Source organism: Miniopterus schreibersii (genome assembly GCF_964146895.1).
Source record: "Miniopterus schreibersii genome assembly, chromosome: 9".
Lineage (NCBI taxonomy): Eukaryota > Metazoa > Chordata > Mammalia > Chiroptera > Miniopteridae > Miniopterus > Miniopterus schreibersii.
This window is the reverse complement of record NC_138118.1, coordinates 20900828-20923149: the sequence shown is the minus strand read 5'-3', so window position 1 is coordinate 20923149 and position 22322 is coordinate 20900828. Positions and strand designations below refer to the sequence as shown.

Below are 22322 nucleotides of genomic sequence, written 5' to 3'. Positions count from 1 at the left end.
CTTGTCATCCTACCTAGTAAATTTTAGTGAGAAAAATTATGTCTTTTAGTCATGTTGAGGCTAGCACTTACTTTCACAAAGGTTAGCACACTCAGGGCCCTTATCAAGTGTTATAAATACATTACAGACAATTATGTGATTTTTTTCTTTTTAATAAATATTTGCAGTATAAGCAGTGTGTGTGCACTCACATCAATCTTACCTTATTCGCCCAAGTTTCTTGTATTCTTGTTTAATCACATCAGCATAAGCCTTTTGTTCGACTGCCTGGGTCTTCCCACATTTAAACATCTTAAAACTGAAAAGAGTGATTAAGCCAGTTAAGGAAAGGACTCTCCTTTTATAGAATATATTTGTGTGAAAGCTTCATAAAATACACATCTCCCTGCTAATAACAGAAATCTGAACTTTTTGCCTCTACCTCCATCTCCTTCTTTGAATGCCTTGTCCCCTCTTTTCTGTTTTTGCCTGGTTTCCTCAATTTTCAATGCTTAATTTTTGTTCTATATTTTCCATGCCATCTCCCACTGATCTCTTCCTTTTCCAAGTCCTTTTGCACCATTAAATCTTTGCCAACTTCATTCATCTCCAATTTAACACTTTATTATGTACCTGATTATTATATATTTTAATATATTTATTATATATCTTGATTGTTAATTGTTGCACATGAGTGAGCTTTATCTCACTAGTTAGATAAATTATTTGAGGGCAGGAGCAGTGTCATAGATATTTTCTTTGGCTTGATTCATCAACTCAACAGCACCTTTGTCAAATGTATGAGACAGTTGGTTGTCAGACCCTTCGATTTTCACACGATGTGCTACACTCAATCTATACACTAGGGCAGGGGGGTCACACACACTGATCATGGACTTAGACTAAACTGGATCTATTCTTAGAACTAAAACCAACTCTATTATATTTTTTCTTCAAGTTTCTTCACCTCTTACATCCTGATAGCCTCCACTAGATAATTTTTCAACTTATTTCCAATAGTAACTACCAGTTTCTATTCTCCTTAGCTGCTTATTTTAGTGACCCTTTTCTCTGGTGACTAATTTTTCTGTCCTGAAGTCCAGGGTCTTCACAACTTTGAACAGTTTTTGTGTGAAGTACAGCTCTGCATCTAGATTTTTATTTTATTTTTTAAATCCCTGCAGAGGAAAAAACAAATGGGAAAATGCATAGATTCTTATGGATTATCTCTTGGAATGTCTATGGGTAGCTCAGATTACATTATATGTAGGTATAAAAAGCACTTCTGAATATATAACCAAAGTAATTGAATTCTGGATCTTAAAGAGATCTGCCTGCACATGTTCACTGCAGCATTATTCACGATAGGCAAGGTATAGAAACAACTTAAACGTCCATCACAGACAAATGGATAAAAAAATGGATAAGTACAATGGATATTATTTAGACATAAAAGGGAATAAAGTACTGATACATGCTACAACATGGATGGACCTGGAGGACTTTATGCTAAAGTGAAATAAGCCAGACTTAGAGAAAGAAATACTGTGTGAATCTAAGATAGTCAAACTCATAGAAGCAGAGAGTAAAAATAGTAATTGCCAGGGGAGGGGGGGGAGGGGAAAATGAAGGGTGTCGGTCACAGGGTACAAAATTTCTGTTATGCAAAATAAGTAAGTTCTAGAATAGTACCTATGATTAACAATACTGTATTGTATACTTAAAATTTTGCTAAGGGGGAGATCTTATGCTAAGTGCTTTTACCACAAAGGAAAAAAAGAAAAGCAAAAGGGGCAGTGATGAATCATTTGGAAGTGATGAATAAGTTTATAGCATTGATATTAATGATGGTTTCATGGTTTATAATTATCTCCAAATACATCAAGTTTTGTATACTTTAAGTAGATAGAGCTCTTTCTATGTCAATCATACCTCAATAAAGCAGTATTTAAAAAGAATAAAGCAGGAGTGTTTTCTTCTGTAAAGTTGCTGGGATAAATATGGGTATTTATGTGGGAGTAAATAGGAAGACTGAGGTGGTGTGAAGGTAGCTCTCACACAAAGACACATTTATTTCTTTATTTATTTCTTTCTTTATTTTCATATGACACTGTTATTCAAACTTGTTTGTACTATTATTGCTTTTGAAGGAGAATTTCCTCAGTTCTTAAGTCATCCATCCTACACATTCATAGTCACTCTACTGTACACACTCCAACCATGAACATAATTAGATGAATGTTGTAGTATTTAAGATCAATTAAATTACTGACTGGTTACAGTGTCAAAATTTTACCCCTTGTCACAACATAAATGCTATTATAAGAAACTAGTTCATGGATCTCCTTGTGAATCATCTGTAGAAAGAAGAGTTAAAGAAAGGAATGAGTCTCCTTAGAAACTGTTCCCCATCCTGTAGACTGCACTTGTATTTTGTCTCTTTGGTTGGGGACCATAAATAGTTACATCAGAAGCCAAACTGGCATTGCTATAAATAAAGGTTAACACCTTCACGAAGGAATTGATGAAGCATATGACAATGCATCAACCTCTCCATTAAAATAAGTTTGGTGGCACTGACAGATAAGCTTCTTCATCTTCAATATGTTGGGATCATTTATAATGTGAGAGTTAACTGTATTAACAGCCAACACACTAATCAGAATGTATGGTGGCCTGCCAGAGGAGTGGCTGATCATTTCTGTTTGTCGATCTAAAACCTCTAAAGGTGAACACCCTGACAGACTGAAAAGGACACCGAAAAATGAGCTAGTGTATGAAGCTGCGCAGTGTCCAACCAACAGTGGACAACAAGGGGACTATTTAAACATGCCACTGGTTGTGATTTATGGACTTTGCCTAATGTATGCACTTCACAAGACTTTTTTTGCCACATAAAGGACACATTTCAATACATCTTCTCTTTATCTTCATTTCTCCTTTTTAAATGGGGAGGCCATTTCCAAATAATGACAATGGTTGCATATGCATCTTATAAAGTCATTTACATGTAGAAAAAAACAAACAAAACTGCTGTGGGTCTGGGAGCAGATGCCTTCTCCATTGGTTTGGGTTTCTTGCCCCTGCAGCCTGCATTGCTACCTGTACAACTGAATAGGCCCCCCAGGGCTTGGATTTCCAAGAAGGGGCATTTAGCATGCAGCTAGCCTCTCCCCACTGATGCCCACCTGCTGAAGTCAGTGACATTCCACACATTTGCTTCAGCAGGAGCACTGCCACACACTGCTCCCACAATCTGGACAAAATATATTTTTAAAAAATCATCAGTACCATTTTCCCACTACTAATAAAATTGCAGCAGTTTTGGAGAAAAATCAGGATGAGGAATGGAGAGACAAAAATATCAGTCCTTATGTGACTTGACTTGGAAAACTTGGGTGGGGGATGGAACAGCACCCGATCTCTGTATTTTGCTTTTCAAGGGAAGTACAAATAGCTGATGTCAGTCTCATCTGCTTGGTGGATAACATGCTGTTTTATTCATTAGTCCTTGAAATTATTTAAGTAAAACCTTATAAAAATGAACTTGAAATTGTTTAAATAAAGCCTTATGAAAATGAACTTGAATTGCTTTATTTTTCAGGGAAAAAATCCTCAAGGTTTGACATACAGCCTTTTCCCCTTCCTTTTTCTGGAGTACTATTTTATGTGTTGAATATATAATGCTACATTTTCGATTATTCTGTGGAGCCCTTCATAATTTTAAATACTGGCTGTCATTTAAGGCATCCATCATTGGTACTTATGAATCATCAAGTTCAGTCCCAGCCAAGGTAATGTTTGCAAATGCTCCTTGAATACATACATTTGACACTTTAGTGGCTCTTGGTATGTGTTTCTTACTTTGGCTTCAGTGTGTTCAACTTGGGCCCATATGTGTTAGAATTACAGCATTGGAAGTGATGTTACTAATTTCCCACTTAAATTCCATTGCTTTACAGTTGAAGATGCTGAGACTAAGAATGGATCAGGACTTGCAAAGGTCATTCGTCTGGCTTGGAGACAACTTTGTCCCTGGTCTCCTGATTCTGAATCCAAAGTTCTTTGCACAGAGCACTCTCAGATCTTTATTTTTTCAATGACATATCTATTTTGGTGCTAGAATAAAACAGGAAGCCCTGCATGTTACAGTTTAAAGTACAGTAACTCAATAACCTGAGGAAATCCCCACATTAAACCAAGGGGAGGGGAAAACTTCCTAAAATTTAACTCTCATTATAATGAACTCCTTATGCTTTTCTGGCCTATTGGTATGATATTGGTTGAAGACTCAAAGGAAACCAAGATGGAGTTGCTCTCTGCAAACTCTCTTCCACAGCCAACGTTGGTTATATGGTACTCTAGACTATCCTTAAAATATGTATTCATACTTGTCAGTTTTGTGGGGAAGAGAAATGCAGAAATGCAGTTTGATGCAATAGGTGAAAGGGCACTGGAGAACTCAGAACCCATACACCTTCATTTACCTGATGAACACAGACAATTTACTTACTCCAATCCTAGGAAGAGCCATTGAAGCCAGATCCAGGACAAGAGTAGAATAATAACAGCAGCCGGGAAGGTAAGCAAAAACCATGATCCAAAGTTGATGCATCGACACTCAGGGTAGTGCCTGTGTGAAAACATGGGAAAGTGTTCACAGAAGGGGATAAATGGGGTCCTTTCCGATGGTTGGAGGGAAGGGGCAGTTCACCTCTCTCCTGTGCTACCAGCCAAAGGGAGATAGAGGGGGGATTCTCCATTAAGAATGGGAGTTAGTGTTTCTACTTATTTTTTGATTCTTAACTGCACAATTATTACTACTTCCCACAAAAATAACAGTGGGTATGTTATGATTTCTGTTTCCTGACTCAATCTGTAAGGATGTGCTTGTGAAAGAACCTGACACGGTACCTGTTACTCATTAAATGCACAAGAAATGGTATCCATGGGTGCGTGTGTTTTGTTGTTAGTGCTAAAATCATGAATGTCTGAGTGAGGAAAGACAAATAAGCAGACTTGTGAAATTTTACAGAATGTGGTCAAGGAAGGTGATATTTGAAATGAGATCTAAATGGCAAGAAGGATCCAGTAATGTAAATAACTGGGAAACAGTATTACAGACAGGAAATGGCAAGTACAAAGGCCCTGAGGTGGTTACAAATTTGGAATGTTCGAGGATTAGACAGAAGGCTAGTGTGGTAGTGAGCTAAGGTTACAATGACATGAAATAAAGTCCAAGAAGTAGCCAATAGGGGTCAGATCATATACAATCTTGTAGGCCATCAGAAGGAATTAGAATTTTAGTAGAAATGGGATTAGGAATAGTTGGAACAAAATAAGAAATTAGTGACATGATTTAATTCAAAGTCTGTGTAAATTTGTCATTTACGTAAAACATGTTGGCTGAGTGAATTCTCACTGTTGAAGGGAACAAAAGTGGAAGCCAAGGTGTGACAGGCAGAATTCCAAGATAAACCCCAAGATTCCTGCCCCTGGTGTACATGTCTTGTATAATCCTCTCCCCCTCTGTGTGTATAGAACTTGTGAATATATTTCATTCCTGTGATTAGGTTCTTTTATGGCAAAACTAAAGGGTCTGGTAGATGTAATAAAAGTCCCCATCAATTGATTCTGAGTTAATCAAAAGGAAGACTATCTTGGGTGGACATGGCTTAATCAAGTGAGCCCTTAAAAGAGATTTTCCTGCTGGCCTAAAGAAGTAAGCTTCTATGTTGTCAATGTAAGGGGTCATGTGGCAAGGATCTGGGGGTAGCTGGTAGTTGTTGAGAGGGACTATATGCCAGCAGTCAGCAAAAAACTGGGCACCTCAGTAATTCAACCACAGGGAACTGAATTCTGTCAACAACCTGAATGATCTTGTTAAGCTTCTGTGGTGATTACAAGCTCAGCTAACACCTCCCAGGCTGGTGAGATCTTGAGCAAAGGACACAGCTAAACTGTGCCTAGACTCTTGCCCTGACTCACAGAAATTATGAGATAATAAATTTGTGCTGTTTTAAGTCACTAAACTGATAGTAATTTGTAACATAGCAATAGAAGACCTAACAAAAATTCTGTGAGAAAAGCATTATATTTCCATTTTACATGAGAAGACACTGAGTCTCGGAAGGTTAACTGTTCAAGGTCACAGGCCATGCAGTGAATCTGGATTTTTAACCCAGGAGAAGTATTTAAAATACAACCTCTTTTCATTGAAGCATAGTGTCCTCAACTGAAGCTCCGAGGTGAAAGTAGAAAATTCCACATATATTGAAAAATACCCAGAGGCTAGAGTACAAACTTGATGTCTTAAGGACATTTTAAAACATTATAGAAATGATTGCTCCATAACACAGACATGCTTTGACCTAAAGCATATATGCCTGTCAATGTTGAAACAGAAAGACAGTGCTGCCATTGCAGATCTTATGCCCAACTACAAAATGATGAATAATTCTAATGAAACACAAAAACTGTCTCAAAAGAATGAATGTAGCTATGGAAATTTACAGCCTTGAAAAAGATTTGGGCATTGAGATCACTATAAGCTAGTGCCTGTGCTCATCACAGTCTTCTTGATTAGTGACTGTTTTGGTTATTTCTGAGTCAAAGCCATTTTTCAGTTTTGTATATGTGTACTTCTAGAGGTTTCTTTTGAAATATTAACTGCTAGTTATTTACAAGCCACACTTTCTAACAGCAATAACAGAAGTAGAAGCAGCAGCAACAACACTAGCATTATTGACAATTTCCTATGTCCCAGGCCATTTGCAAAGAGCCACACTTGCGTTGTGCCATTTAATCATCACAATTATGTTCTAAATTAGAGTTTTATCCCCATTTTACAGTTGAAAAAACTGATGTTCACAAAAGTTAAGCTAATATATGACAAGACTGAAATCTGAATCAAAGTCTCAGTCCAAACTCTGCAATATTTTTTCATTAGCATTTGATAGAGAAATTCTTTCTGAGAAATATATATTACTCATTTCTGCAGGGAAAAATCATGGTAACTTTTGAAGGTAGCTATTGCTAGGTAACTGGTTTACCTTTTCCCTCTGTAATTAGCCAAGAAGAGAGGTTAGGAATGTGGGCTATGAATTTCGGGCACCTATAAACTCATTTATTTTACCATTTGTTGTTTTGTGAACCTATAATAGTTATTAACACATAATCAGTAACAGTGACTATACTGATCATTGATAATACAACGTCCTCCCAAGCTGCTTTGTACACCCATGTACTTCACAGCTGACACCCACAAACTGAATAATATACTGTGATAATCAGCAAGCTATATAATTTACTTGTGATAAGCTTCCATTCTTAATCTGGTAGATTTGTTTTTTGTATTTAACTAATAGCTGCTGTATTTGTTAAATAATATTGATGCATCAAAGCTACTCTTGTGAAAACCATAATTGTCCCTAATAAGATTTCCCTCAATAACTTTTTTAATATCAAAAAATTATTGAGTTATTTAGATGGTTCACAAGAGCAGTCAGCACTTTATTTATGCCTTGGAAGAGTTCATCTCAGCTAATATTTATTGATCTCCTACTTGTGCCCCTTGTGGGCTAAAAGAAGAGTAAGAATGAAAACTTTACCAGTTTGCAATCATCAGCGGTTGTGTATGTGGAAAGAAGAAAAGTTAATAGAAATGTGAATATCACTTATGATAAGAGGAGAGGGGAATGGCAACGTAGGAGGAACTGAACAGAGTTTCCAATGATATAGCATCCGCCCAAGTAGAGAAAGAACTTGGCAGAACTGTTGGGTCTTTCAATAATCAGAGTTGGAAGAAGTGGGCTAATTTTAGGGCGGTATTTTTTAACAATAGTGTTAGTAATGGAACAGATTGGGTGATAACTGGAAGAATTTTCCACTGTTGCAGTGTATAAGGATCAGGAAGAGAGCATTTTGAATTAGATTTTTGCCAACCTGCCCCACTCACATATGGTCTGTGAGGAAATGAGACTGAAGAGTGGAAAAGGTGCTGGGACTCAGGTCACCTCCCTTCACCTGCCACTTCCTCACTGACTAGTGATCATCACTTAAATGCTCTGAGCTTCAGGTTCTTCATGTGAGATGAGGGAGTTGTCGACATGATTTGAAATTTCTGTCTTCATGTGTTCTCTTCTTCCCCCACATTATTACTCAGGAGGCTAGGTCCTTCTTTTCCAAGACTAACATTTCTACTCTTGATTTTTAAAAAATAGTTATTTATTTTTCAATTACAGTTGGCATACAATGTTATATTAGTTTCAGGTGTACAAACCAGTGAGTGATTAGACATTTATATAACTTATGAAGTGATCACACTGGAATATCTAGTACCCATCTGGCACCATATATAGTCATTACAATATTATTGACTATATTCCTTATACTGTACATTACATCCCTGTGACTATTATGTAACTGCCAATTTGTACTTAATCCCTTCAATGTTTTCACCAATCTCCCCCCCCCCTCCCCTCTGGCAACTATCAAAATGTTCTCTACAACTATGTCTATTCTTGTTTTTAATTCCATGCTGCTTCCACTGGACTCTTAGCCAATCAATATTATCTCTCTCTTTTTCTTCAAAACCTCACATATCACTGTTTTTACTATCTCCTTCCCCTGAGTATAAAACCAAACTGATATCTCACTCTCTGCCTCTGGTTATAGACCATCCTATTTCTTTTCTTCTTTTCTTTGTCAAACTTGAAAGAATCATTTAAACTAGCTGCCTTCCCCTCCCTACCATGAACTCTCTCCTTAACTCTCTTCAGCCTGAATTTTGCCTGATCCCCACTGTCCCACTGAACCTGCCCCATCAGAGGACACTGATGAGAACCAGAAGCCTTCTCAGCCATCGTGCTGCTTGACCCTCTCCCACCTGCATGCTCTTGGCTCACCCTCCACTTCCAAAATGGTCTTTTCCTTTGTCAAAATACCACATGCTCCTCATTCTCTACCTATCTTAATTAATTTTTCTCAACTTCTTTCTTATCAATATTTCATAAGGGTCTATCCATGTCTCAATTCTGACTTTTCTCTCCCTATGTGACCATTTGTATACTTAAGATTTTAATTTCTACATTTTTATATAGCTCCCACATTGATAACAAACTTGAACGATGAATTTGCAAATGGCTGCTGAAAATCTTGCTGATAGGCTCTAGCAGGCCATTTCAATACATCCAAACTGGAATTTATTAATTTCTCCCATAAACCTGCCATGTCTTCTTTAGAAGTTCATGGCATCACTATGTATCCAGCCATATTGGCAAAAATCCCCAGAGTTTCCCTAACCCATCTTTACCCTTAAATCTTTATACCTAATTACTCACCACGTCTGACTGTACAGTGTTCTGAGTCTAAATCCTATCACTTCACAATTAGCCTTGTTCTGCCCCATCATTATTTGTCAGCACTTGGTAATAGACTTCTAACTAGTTTCCTGTCCCTAGATTCTTAGAATGCCAATCAATATGCACATTGCTATTCTAAACTGTGCAAAAAGATACACAGACTATTCTACTGTCTCCCTAAAAAAACTATTACAGAATTTTTGGTCTTTGATTTTATGAATTATTGACATTCACTTCTTCATAAACATGGTGTTTACCTCTTTTAAGATTGGATCATGTTGTAAGGACAAATTTTCTTTAGTAATCAAGGGGTGTTGCCACATCAAGTAACAGCTAGAGCTACAGTCCTCTTGCAGGACACATGTTCGATTATGTTTCTAGGGAGCTAGTTTTTAGGGATACAAACTTTGGGGGTCTGACTGATCTTGGTCTGGTCCTCTCTCTCCTAAGCTGAACCTCAACTGTTTCAACTCTAATAAACATAACCAGCATTTAATGAACATGTGCTCTGTGGTCGGCACTCTTCTAAGTGCCATTTACTTTATATAAAACACAGAACAACTCTCTAAGAGAGAGATTTTTTATTTTTTTTCTGGCAAAGTAACAGGCTTAAAGAGATTTTTCCAAGGTTATCTAGTTTGTAAATAGAAGAGCAGAAATTTGAATATAGACATTTTAACCTCAGAGCCCATGCTTTTAAATACCATTACAAACCATTTCCACATCAAGGATATATATAGGACATGTGTACACTAAATATATCTGGCAAGAGTTCAATATATGTCACTTTACCGTCTTCCCTGTATGTCAAAAAATAAATATTTTTATGTTTTAAAATTTTTAATGGTTTTCACATATGTATGTTTTGTCTAGACAATTAGATGGAATTTTCCTTCTAGTAGGTTTTATTATTTTCATGCTTCAAAAGAATTCCAAACAGTGCCTTGCACATTGTGAGTTCTCAAAAAATGTTTGTTGATTGACAGAGTGAATGAAAATCTGTTTTATTTGCACTAAATAGCTTTCTCAGAATTCATTGTTCTTATTTTCTTTGTGTAAAAAAGAGAACAAAAACATTACATATGTATATATAAGTAATATAATTATATATTATATATGTAATAGATCAGATGGATGGTTGAATGGATAAACAGATTGAAAGATGATAGATAGGTGATAGATAGATAGATAGATATAGATAGATAGATGATAGATAAGGTTTAGAAATTCATTATCTATTCTTTTCCTCTCATAGTTTATTTGTAAGATGGTACCTTTCTCTAAATGTCAATATTGGAAAATCATTGAATCTCAGGCACATGCACCCTTTGAAGCTGGGCAAGACCCAATTTATACAAAACAGTCATCGATATTGCTCAAAATTATGGCAAGCGGTGTCAAGAGGAAAAAGTGAAATTATTGTACTGGATTTGGAAATAAAGGGAAATTTCTCTCTAGCTCCAAACATCTGGACAAAAGAAAATTTTTTTCCTGCAGTTTTAAGTTTGTGAAACTTTTCCCAATGAAAGTGAATGCATTATTCTATTATTGCTTTGAGATGCTACTGTACTTTTTAGGGTCAATATTTAAGAAAAAGTTTATTAAAGACCTAGTTTGTTTAATAATAGCAATTATATTTTGTCACATAAGGTTATTTCCCCCATCTAATCTAATATTTTCTATCAAGAAGGGATACTTTGAGGGTTATTTTTTTTTCTAGTTTGAATATAATTCCTAATATTAAAATTTGAAGGAAAAAAATCACTAAATTGAAAGTACATTTTAGGCATTTTCTAAATGTAAAAAATATTTTGGCCAAATTCCCATGATGAGGAGAATTAGAAGATTAGACAATTAGGAAAAATAGTTACTGAAGCATTTTGCTCAAAATGCTACAGTGCTCTCAATCTGTCATTGCAAATGGATTAATGCATTCAAAGAGTCAAGGAACAGTTAACTAAAAGAAAGAAAATTTGGTTGGTACATTGTGCAAGAAAACAAAGACCAAGGGCAAACTCAATATGGATTCCTTGATGATATCAAGTAATTACATGGGAATAGTGGAAATCAGCAGTTCTTTAACATCAACATGGATAAAACAATAAAAATTTGGTCTAAATTTTAGAAACAGAAATTTCCAGAAAGGACTAATGTGGAATCTCTTTCTTTAGGGAATTCATGACAAAGAATATAAATCTACTTTCAGAAAGGAACCAAGTACATTTCCTATCTTGAATTAGGCGATACATTGAATAAATCAGCTCTGGCACTGTGAATTTCAGATGTCTCCCATTTACAAATCAAATGTCTTTCAAAAGTTCCTTTCTAAGTCTTCTTTGGAGTATACATGATGACTGTATACTCATAGAAACAAATAAGTACACGTGAAGGTCTGTGTTGTATGATCCCTAAACTGCTATACCAGTTTTCTTTGTATGAAAGTTCTCACTCTTCCCAAAACAGAGAGTGATATCTTTGAGTCTTGGATTTCTCGGAAAAACTATGCATGCACAACATTTTGAAAACAATTTTAGTAAGCTCATAGTCTGTGAATCTGCTTCTTAGAGTGTAGCTTTCCTGCCTCTGAACCTTAATTTTTCTGTAATAAGGACCTAAATCCTGATTCAGGGCATCCCAGTGTTGCCCAGCTTCTTGGAACTCTGACAATAATTTATACTATTAGTACTTGAAAATATAACTTGGGTGTAGAATAAGTTTGAGCTCTCACATAAAAGCATGGAACTTCAAACTATTGTTTCAATAGTTCTTACACAGTGCCAAGTATATTTACAGAGTTATCTCATTTAATACTCACAGTAATCATGTGAACTTTCCCTAGTTTAGATATGAAAAATTATGCCTTGGAGAGTAATGTACTCTTTTATTTTTCAAATTCACAAAGTAAGTGATTTAATATTATGGAATATTTAACCTAAATGTTCTGACTATATCCACAGATTCCCCATTTTCTGCAATGGAGTGATAACACAGTTCCAAACTTTTACTTAGGGTCATATGCCTGTCCTTAGAATACTTTATTACTGTCATTTCTTATAACTGCTTAATCCTTCAAATCTTTTTTTAATTCAAAGCCATGTCTTCTGTAATTAGTACCTCTACTTGGCATTCATCATTTAAATTCAAATGCCAGTTCCCAAACCTATATAAATTGTCCCGTGCAAATAACCCTTTTTTGTTTCCTCTGACATTTGCAGTATTATTTGTAATTAAAAATATCTTCCCTGTTTGATTAGAATGGTCAGCTAGGAGTTATCTTTTCTGAACTGACCTGGGGAATCTGTAAGTACCTGTTAATTTACTATGTCTTACATATTTAACTCTCAGTAGAAGTGAAGGTTTCTAGACCTATGAATGTCCTGATGAAGAACAGAGTAGAGTTAACCCAATATAGCATCTCTGTCCCCAGAGTCTCTAAAGTAGGTTAGTTGTGTACTGTCCATTTATTAAGTCACCAATCCAATAATATTACTTACGAATTGAAATAATCAGCAAAAATCAAGTTGGTGGAGGTACCAGTGATCGTTGTCAGTCCACCAATGGTAGAAGAGTAAGTAATGCACAAACACATAAGCTTACACATCATGTGGTCCTTCTTTGTTCGATATGGGATTCCTGTGACGGTATTCTGTCCAACAAGAAAATGTACTATCAGAATAGCTCTATTTGTAGTCATGAAAAGCAGTAATAGCTTTGTTATGGACTGAATATTTGTGTCCGCCCAAATTTCATATGTTGAAGCCATACCCCACAGTGTGATGGTATTTGGAGATACAATCTTTGGGAGGTAATAAGGGTTAGATAAGATCATAACGGTGGGGCCCTGGTATGATAGGATTAGTGCTGTTATAAGAGGAGATAACAGAGAGCTTGATCTCTCTCCACCATATGAGAACACCGAGAAGGAGCCATCTGCAACCCACAGAGAGCCCTCATCAGACAAGGATCCCAGTGCACCCTGATCTTAAACATCTTTTTCCAGAAGTGTGAGAAATAAATTCATGTTGTCCAAGTCACCAGTCTATGGTATTTTGTCATGACAACCTAATAGTACATCATTATTCTTTCCATCAATAGAAATGTAACAATAAAAATATTTAACCTGAAACCACTGAAATATTTTACAAACATACTTTTACTCATTTGCTCATGCTTTCTTATTCCTAAACCAATGATTTCCTCTTTTATTCCCTTCTCACCATCACTCCCAAATCTTTCTGTTGTTTTTCTGCTGTTTTTCTGATGAATTGGTAGTACATTGCAGTAAGTTCTTCAACTTCTTTTTGGAGTGTTTCCCTACCTTGGTGGCTGGATACCTTCAAATATCCTGGTCTCAGAGATTTATTATTTTACCTCATTTCCAGAGACCTTCAATTCTGCTCTACTTCAGTCACTCTCTCCTCTAGTTCCACCCTGGACAGCAGCACATCCTCAAATGACTCGTTTGGAAATCACTATTTCTAAGGTGTTTTGTTTAAGAACAGGGCTTCCTATGGTGAAAGACAAAAGCAACTTCACCCTTTTCTCACCCATGGCCTATATAAACACACTCTTGTTGGTCTGATTTTTACTGTCCCTGAGGTGAAATCTGGAGCAGAATCTATAACTTTTTCTGGTCACTTTGTTTAATAAAGTCTTTCAATCACTTTTAGTAAAAAAGCAACCTCATTTGAGTGGTTGAAATGACTAGTCCTCCATTTAATAGTGAAGTCTCAACTTTAAAATTAAACCTTCTCCCTTAGATCTGGCCTGCTTAACAGCCCATAGTTGGAAGGTTTGTGGCTTTGGTTTTCTCTCTCTCTTCCAACTCCAATTCCTTCCACAGCTTGCTAGTGTCAGCATCTAAATCTTTCATATTTGAAGTGGCAGAGGATGAACAGGATCAGGAGAGGAACACTAAGGTTTAGGAGAGGTCTTACTGGATTGATGTAATTAAGATATGATATTAGTGCTCTTTAGGCTTGATGGATGGTCAAAATGACTCCTATGTCTGATAGGTTCTTCTATGGATTCTTAAGACTTCTGTCACTCAAATAATAACATTAGAGTCATGTCCTTCCTTTGTAGGTGGTGTGTCTCTTCCACTTGGTTGCTTGTGACATGCTTGTGGTTTCTGCATGTGATGGTCCACCCACATCTCTTCATGCTGAAGTCAACTTGCCCTATCAAGAGCTCTCTTGGGGAACGTTGCTTTTCAAATGACACCAAATACCACTTCTCCCATATATTCCTGACATTTGGTCCATAGGAAATGGGCCCCTCTGCCCTGTTGACAGTAAAAGTGCAGCTGAAACACCATTAGGTAAGGAAATTCAGCCATGGACTTTCACTTTCAAATTTGTCAAGTGTGTATCAAATACTAGTCCATTGATCTCTTCTAAGTCTAGGGAACAGATTCTCAAGTCCTCCAAGTGGTGGTTTCTCTATCTTACCATCTTGAGGTAAGTGGGAGGCTCTTCCCTTCTCTCCCTGTTGGTGATACAGGTTAGAGGTGGTTTGGGAAATATTTCAACTTGCTCCAAAGGTAGATTATCTCTCAGCCTTCTCTCATTTCAACACTAAGTTTAAAAATCTAAAACTGATTTTTGGTCATTTCCTTTGCAAGCCCCGTGTAATTGCAATATGGGAATACTTATGGTATGTGCTTAATATTAGAGTTCTTTGGGGATAAAAAGATTCTCATTTTACCACCTTATTAACAAAAATGTCTGCTCCTTCCCAGCCGGTGCGGGTAAGCACTTAAGCATCGACCTATGATCCAGGAGATCTCTGTTCCACTCCTGGTCAGGGCACATGCCCACATTGCAGGCTTGACCCTCAGCAGAGGACGTGCAGGAGGCAGCTGATCAATGACTCTCTCTCTCTCATCATTGATGTTTCTATCTCTCTCTCCTGCTCTCTTCCACTCTCTGCAATCAATAAAAATATATTTTTTTTAAAAAAGAGGTCTGCTCCTTTACCACAGCTTCTTCCAACTTTGCTGTTGAATTACTTCTATCCCTTCTCTTCTTCAACTCTATTGGCAAGTCTAGGATATTGAAGCATCTAGTTATTCCCAGTAGGTTGGTCAACTTCCTTTCCTATCCAGTTTAGATTCCATGGTACACCAATAAGGTAACTTTTTAAGCTTTTAAAACCAATTTATTGAAGTATAACTGACATGTAAAATGCTGTACATATTTAATATACACAACTTGATGAGTTTGGGAATGAAACCATTGCCACTATCAATAGCTTTCTTAACAGAATCCTAAACTCTCTTCCTTGTCTCTCTTTGAGTGGTAGTTATTTAGCAAAATTTCAGCTTTGGATCAGTCCAACCATTTACTTTCTCTGTGTCATGTCTGCCCTTAAGCAGTAAAATACTGTTGGCAACAATGACATACCTAGCAGAGGAGACTGGTCGCCAACATTCACAACCACAAACTTCAGCTGTGGTGTCCTGCTGCCTCTCTGTCCTATGTTTCTCTGATCCAGTTAATCTTTCTGTATTCACAAGGAAATTAAAAACCTTCCATATTCTCTTTGTACCTCCCTCTCAATGCTCCCCCTCACTCTTCACAGGTAGTTTTGTCTCCTATTCTATAGGAAAAATAGAAGCCGGCAGACAGAGGTCTCGCTGTCAAATGCAGAAACCAGTTTGCATCTGCCCTGCCTTTCCTACATACATAATAGAGTAAATGTCTCCTCTCCAACCTCCTATTTCTGGACCTCAATCCCTCAGGTCTTCTCGGACACCATATACAATAGGCCTTACTGGAATTTTCCCAACATTTAACAATTTTCAAGTTATCTTTACAAAAGGGAAAAAAAGCTTCTTAATCCTCCCCTCAGTTAGACTACTGCTTTAACTCACCTTCATTTTCACAGCTAAACTACTCAAAAAATTTGCATACTTTCACTGTCTCCACTTTTTTAACCATTCCGATCTATTTTTTGTCTCCTCAACTGCCCAAAATGCACTTGCTATGATTATCAATAGCCTCCATATTATGAAACCCAATAGACACTTTTCTGTCTCAATTTCATAGACTTTTCAGCACCTAAAAGAGTTAATCACTCTTTTCTGCTGGAAACCCTTAGGGCTTCCATGACATCTCATCCTTGTGGTTTTTCCTCTACATCTCTGCCTGTTCCTCTCTCTCTTGCCAGTTTATTTTCCTTTATTCTTCCAAAACTGGAATTTCTTGAAACTCTGTCATGGGCACTTGTCCCTTCTCACAGTAAAATTTCTCCTTAGGAAACCTCACATATTTTCATTGTTTTAATGAATATAAATATATTAGACCACTAAACCCCTGTCATTAGTCCAGCCTTCCCCTTTTAAACCTAAATATCCAATATGCTGTTCAATATAATTTGAATGTCTTAAATAAAACCAATCCCAAAATGTTCAAAGCCAAACTCATTATTTCCTTTCCCAAATCTAGATCTTCTTCAGGATCACCTATGTATGATAATACCATCACCATGACCATAATTATAAACATTTATAGTGTGCTTAGTATGTAATAAACACTATTTTAAATTATAATTGAATACATGGTTTAATTCATGTTGTTCTTACAACACAATAAAGTCAGTAATGTTATTATCCCACTCTACACAGAAAGACATGAGACCCAGAGAGGTGTCTTGCCTGAGGTCACAGAGCCGGGAATGGCAGACTTAGACTGTGAATCCATGGAGAGCTCAGCTGCTGTTCGAGATTACTTGTCTCCCTTGAAATCAATCTCATCCTCATCCCACCAAGTTCTCTAAATTTTATCTACTTAAATATTTCTGGACTCTGCTCAGTTTTTCCCTCCCCATGATTGCATTGGTCTCAGCTGATATCATCTCTGGTTTGGGTTACTGCAATAGCCTCCCTATGGGCCTCATTGCATCATTTCTGGCCTATTTCAGATCTGCTTTACACACTACAGCCTTCTAAAAGAATCTAGATGTATTTAAGACATATACAAACAGGAAGATTACCCTGTTCAATTGCTGAATGTGACACCGCAACTGAAAGATCTTTTTGAGAAATCATGATAGGAAAAAGTTCCTACTCACTAAAAACCATCATGGATATGGGAATGGCACTTAGCATGACAGGGTCAGGTGCATTGAACTGTAATTTGCCTTTCACTTTCTAATTAATTTAAAGGTTAGCTTCCAGGAGTATCTACCCTTTACCCCAAATTAATTTATAAATGTTTCCTTTGCCTTATATTTCCTAGATGGAAATGATTTGCATTCCACATTATAAGATTTTCCATTGAAAATTTGAAAACTAAGTGGTAAATAAATAAAGCAGCAAAATAAGTTTATAAATTCTTATTAGCAAAACAAAGTGAAATTTAGGGTTTAAATATTATTTTACTATAGGAAAGACTTCAAAGACAAACCAGAAAGTGATGTATAATTTGGATATTATGAAGTTGATAATAAGAATGAAAACTTAAAGATGCAATGTGTATAAAATTTCTCATTGTCACATTAAAACTTCCAAAAATACAAAGAAAAAATTAATTTTATATACTAGCTTAATGGCAAATATATACATATATACATATATACATATATACATACATACATATATACATATACATATATATACACATATATATATGTATATACATTTATATATATATATATATAAAACAATGATTAAAATGTATGGAAGATATAAAATTGAAAACAAGTTCCTTATGAATTTTCTATACTTTTTTCTTTCATAAAGATCTTTAAAACACACATTAATTCACATAAGGTGATATATTTGTAAATATCACAGGCAATTTAGAAATGTGTTAAAAACTCAAGGTAAATTCAAATTCTGCAGTAAATTGTAACATTAATGTCATAATACATGGTTAAGTGAAGGTGTTTGGGAGGTGGGATAAGGTACACCACTTTTGTTATCTAGCTAGTAAACACGAGCCCCACATAGTCAACTCTATTATTATTTTTGCTTAGGGCAGGTGATTGTTGGGCTGAAATAGTTGAGATGTTACTGTAATAAGGGGGAAAGATTAAGGATCACAGGGCCAATAGTGAGGGCAATGGGCAGAAAAATAGAGCTCTTAGAAAACCAGAGATGAGTTGCTAATTGAGCCAACTATGGGTACAAAAACTACAAAAAGAATGGGGCAGTATAAGTCTTTGGCTCCACTGGACAGTAGTTTTTTTTAAATATATATTTATTGTTGAAAGTATTACAGATGTCCCCTTTATTTCCCCTATTGACCCCCTCCACCACCACCCTGCCCCCTCCCCAGGCCTTCACCGCAGTATTGTCTGTGTCCATGGGTTATGTATATATGCATATAAGTTCTTTGGTTAATCTCTTCCTTCCCTCCCCCCTTCCCTCTAATATTCATATGTCTGTTGCATGCTTCCATACTTCCATGCCTCTGGATCTATTTTGTTTGTCAGTTTATTTTGTTCATTAGATTCCACATATAAGTGAGATCATATGATACTTGTTTTTCTCTGACAGGCTTATTTTTCTTAGCATAATACTGTCCAGGTCCCCTCATGCTATCTCGAAGGGTATGAGATCCTTATTTTTTATAGCTGCATAGTTCTTGTATGTGGAGGGGGAGAGAGAGAGACAGAGAGACAGAGAGAGATCTTCATCTTCTAAGTACACTAATCCCATCATGAGGGTCCCAAACTTCTGTTCTAACATAAACCTATTATCTCCCAATGCCCCCTCCAGATATCATTACGTTAGAAGTTAGGGCTTCAACACATGGATTTTGGGGTGATACAAACACTCAGTTCATAACAGTTTATCTTTTATGACACAAATTCAAGGAATTTCCTCTTTTTTTAAAAAAACAAACTTTCTTTTCCAAATTATGTGCAGACTTCTATTTGTTTGTTTACACTCCTAGATATGGCTGTCACACTGGGGTTTGTGATGTTGCTTAGCTTTTCAGGTGTAGTTTACCAACTAAAAGTAGTTTCAATCTGAGAACAAGGGTTTGACCCTAGCCTAAGAGGGAGTTGGAATGAGTCTTTTGGGGTAGAAAGTAAGGCCCTGAAACTGAGGGCATGTATTTGCAATATTAGCACAATAATGACAACATTTCTGTATAAATGAAGAAGGAAGTGTGTGTGTGATGATTTCTCCTAGGAATTTGGGAGAGAAAAAAATATTCCAAAGTAAAATAGGAAAGAGAAGCAAAATATCTAGGGGGGTGAGGCTGAAGACAGTCAGAGGTGACGTGGCCAGAGAAAATCTCCTGTGCTGTATGACAATCTCCAATGTCCAATAATCAAAAGACATTGCCATGGATATATTGTGAATGGGTATATGCTTGTTCTGTATGTTTCATAATGAATTTAAATAGACAAAATGATGTAATTTTTAAAAATAAAAAATAGTCCTGGCCAGATGGCTCAGTTGGTTGGAGCATCATCCCATACACCAAAATGTTGCGGGTTCAATTCCAGGTCAGGGCACATTACCTGGGTTGTGGGTTCAATCCCTGGTTGGGGAAAGTGTGGGGAGTGAATGGGGGAGGCAGATGATCAATCAATATTTTTCTCTCACATCGATGTTTCTCTCCCTCTCTCTATATATACCTTTCTCTCTCTCTAAAATCAATAAAGACATATACTCACATGAGGATTAAGAAAATAAAAACTATATATCCACATACATATACGTGCCGAGAAATAAGACTGAAATTAAATATATTAAAATTTTAACAATGGCATTATGGGGGTAACTTCTACCTTCTTGATATATTTTGTATCTCCCACAATTATAAAAAGTTTTTAATACATTAAAGAATCATAGACTATTAGAACAGAGAGATATTTAGAGATTATCTGGTACATGGACCTAATATTTCAGAATAGCAAAATGAATCTCAATTTTGATATAGTTGGTCATATAGCAGATTGAAACTGGAATCCATGTATGAGTTCCCTCTCAATGATTTCCCTTGTATCATCCTGCCTCCCAGAATGCTTTTTACGTATGTGAGTTTTTAAACCTACATCTAAAATTTTACATTTAATTACATTTCACATTGCTTTCACTTCAGCAGTTGTAACCTATTGTTTTTACTCAATCCCAATTGTGTCCATTTGTTCATATTTCATACAAATGCATCTAAGGATTGTATGAGTTCCACAAATTCTCCTAAATGACTGGGGTGAAAAATTATCTAGGACATGACCAAATTCAGAATCTTATGACATCGTTACATGGATGATGCTCAAAAGACATTTCAGAACAGAAATTCTGCAGGTCCAGATATAACTCACTATGGCCACCTGGTGGCATTGACTGCAGGTTCCAGTGGCATGCATGTTCCACATTTTCAACCTCAGGTGCTAAAAACACATACATGAATCAGCATGGACTTAACCTGTGGTCTCCACAGCACTGTATAAAATAATTCATTTGGGTGAGTGTGGAAATAAAAAACATTAGGGTTTCTATTTCTATTTATATAATTATGTAAGGCTAATTGCACAAAATGTTAGTTCCTGCTATCAATTTTCTGCTTGTCAAAGACAGCAAAATTACAATATTCTAGCTCTTTTTGGATATTTATTTGCACTTATCTTAATAATATTAAATAATACTATCTCTTGTTGTAGGCATTACAATTAAATTTCCACTATGTTAGATGCAAATTGAGCTTCCTTTCACAGCCTACTCCACAGAACATGCTCATACTTTTCATGTCTCCATCGTTCTCCCATTACGGCTAGAGTGTAATTTTGCTTAGAGCAGAGTTCAATGTTCAGAATGTTGTCTACAAATCTATTATCAGTTTAGTACTAGGATATATATTACTTTTCCTGTTTTGCACTCCCCTCACATCCTTACTTGCTTAGTTTTCTAAGTGCATATCAGTAAACCACTGGATTTAGGTGATCTCCCAGAACATTCAAATGATAGGATACCTAATCTACATCAAAAAGTCTACTAATTTCATTGCCTTGAAGACATGTCTTCCAGAGCCTTACTGTTTTCTCTAAATCTAGTCATTTTTTTTCTCCAGACTGGCAATGAGCTAGATGTTACTTTTTCAATTCATTGATAGTTTCAGGGATATTGAATTCTAGATTGGAAATCAGTGTTTCTCAGAATTTTGAAGTTATTTTTTTCCTGTTGTCTCTGAGTTTCCAGTGTTGCTATAGAGAAGTCTTCAGCCATTTATACTTTTACTCTCTTTAAGGAACCTATTTTCCCCCCTTTCTGGAAACTTCTAGGGCCTTCTCTTCACCCACAGTATTCTGAAATCTCAATGTCCTTTTCTATGTGGGTCCATTTCATCTCTTGTTCTAGCCCAGTGAGGCCTATAGTTATAAAAATCATACTCTTCATTACAAACCTTTTCTTGAATTTTGGTGGAGTCTTCTTGCTTTTATTCTTTTTTTGAAATTCCTATTATTTTTTGTTTCTTCCTATTTTTCCTACTAAATTTTCTATTTATATTTTATTATATTATTTTTTACATGTTTACTTCGTATTTTATTTTTGTCTTCTTCTCCCTTTTTTATTTTATTTTATTTTTCAATCCTCACCTGAGGATATGTTGTGTGTGTTTTTTAATTTATTTTAGAGAGAGAAAGGAAAAGAGAAAGAGAGAAACATGGATGTGGGAGAGAAACATCAATCAGGTACTTGCCCCAACCTGATATTGAACCCACAACCTAGACACGTGCCCTAACCAAGAATCAAACCTGCAACCTTTTGGTGTACTGGACAATGCTCCAACCAACTGAGCCACTTGGCCAGGGTATCTTAAAAGAATGTCATTCATATTTCAAGGATGCAATTTCTTTGCTTACCTTTCTGAATAGGTTAATAATAGTTTCGTTTGTTGCATTTTCATATTCTTGCAGACTCTGTTTCCTGCAAGTTTCTCTTTCATTTTTATTTGTTTGGGACTCTCTCTTTCCATGCCCAAGACTTTCTTTAGGCATCAAGGAATTTTTAGTTGTTTG

At 36.2% G+C, this 22322-nt stretch overlaps 1 protein-coding gene across 1 annotated transcript in view; it reads right to left on the bottom strand.

The window, feature by feature from the left end:
* Window positions 1-22322, bottom strand: part of SLC13A1 (solute carrier family 13 member 1) — a gene marked incomplete at both ends in the record, with an annotated part of 102474 nt that overhangs the window by 14657 nt on the left and 65495 nt on the right. Inside the window, 3 exons of the mRNA XM_081146839.1 lie at window positions 203-298; window positions 4493-4612; window positions 12836-12987. Of these exons, the coding sequence (XP_081002965.1) occupies window positions 203-298; window positions 4493-4612; window positions 12836-12987 (368 nt within the window). The remainder of the gene's footprint in view (window positions 1-202; window positions 299-4492; window positions 4613-12835; window positions 12988-22322) is intronic.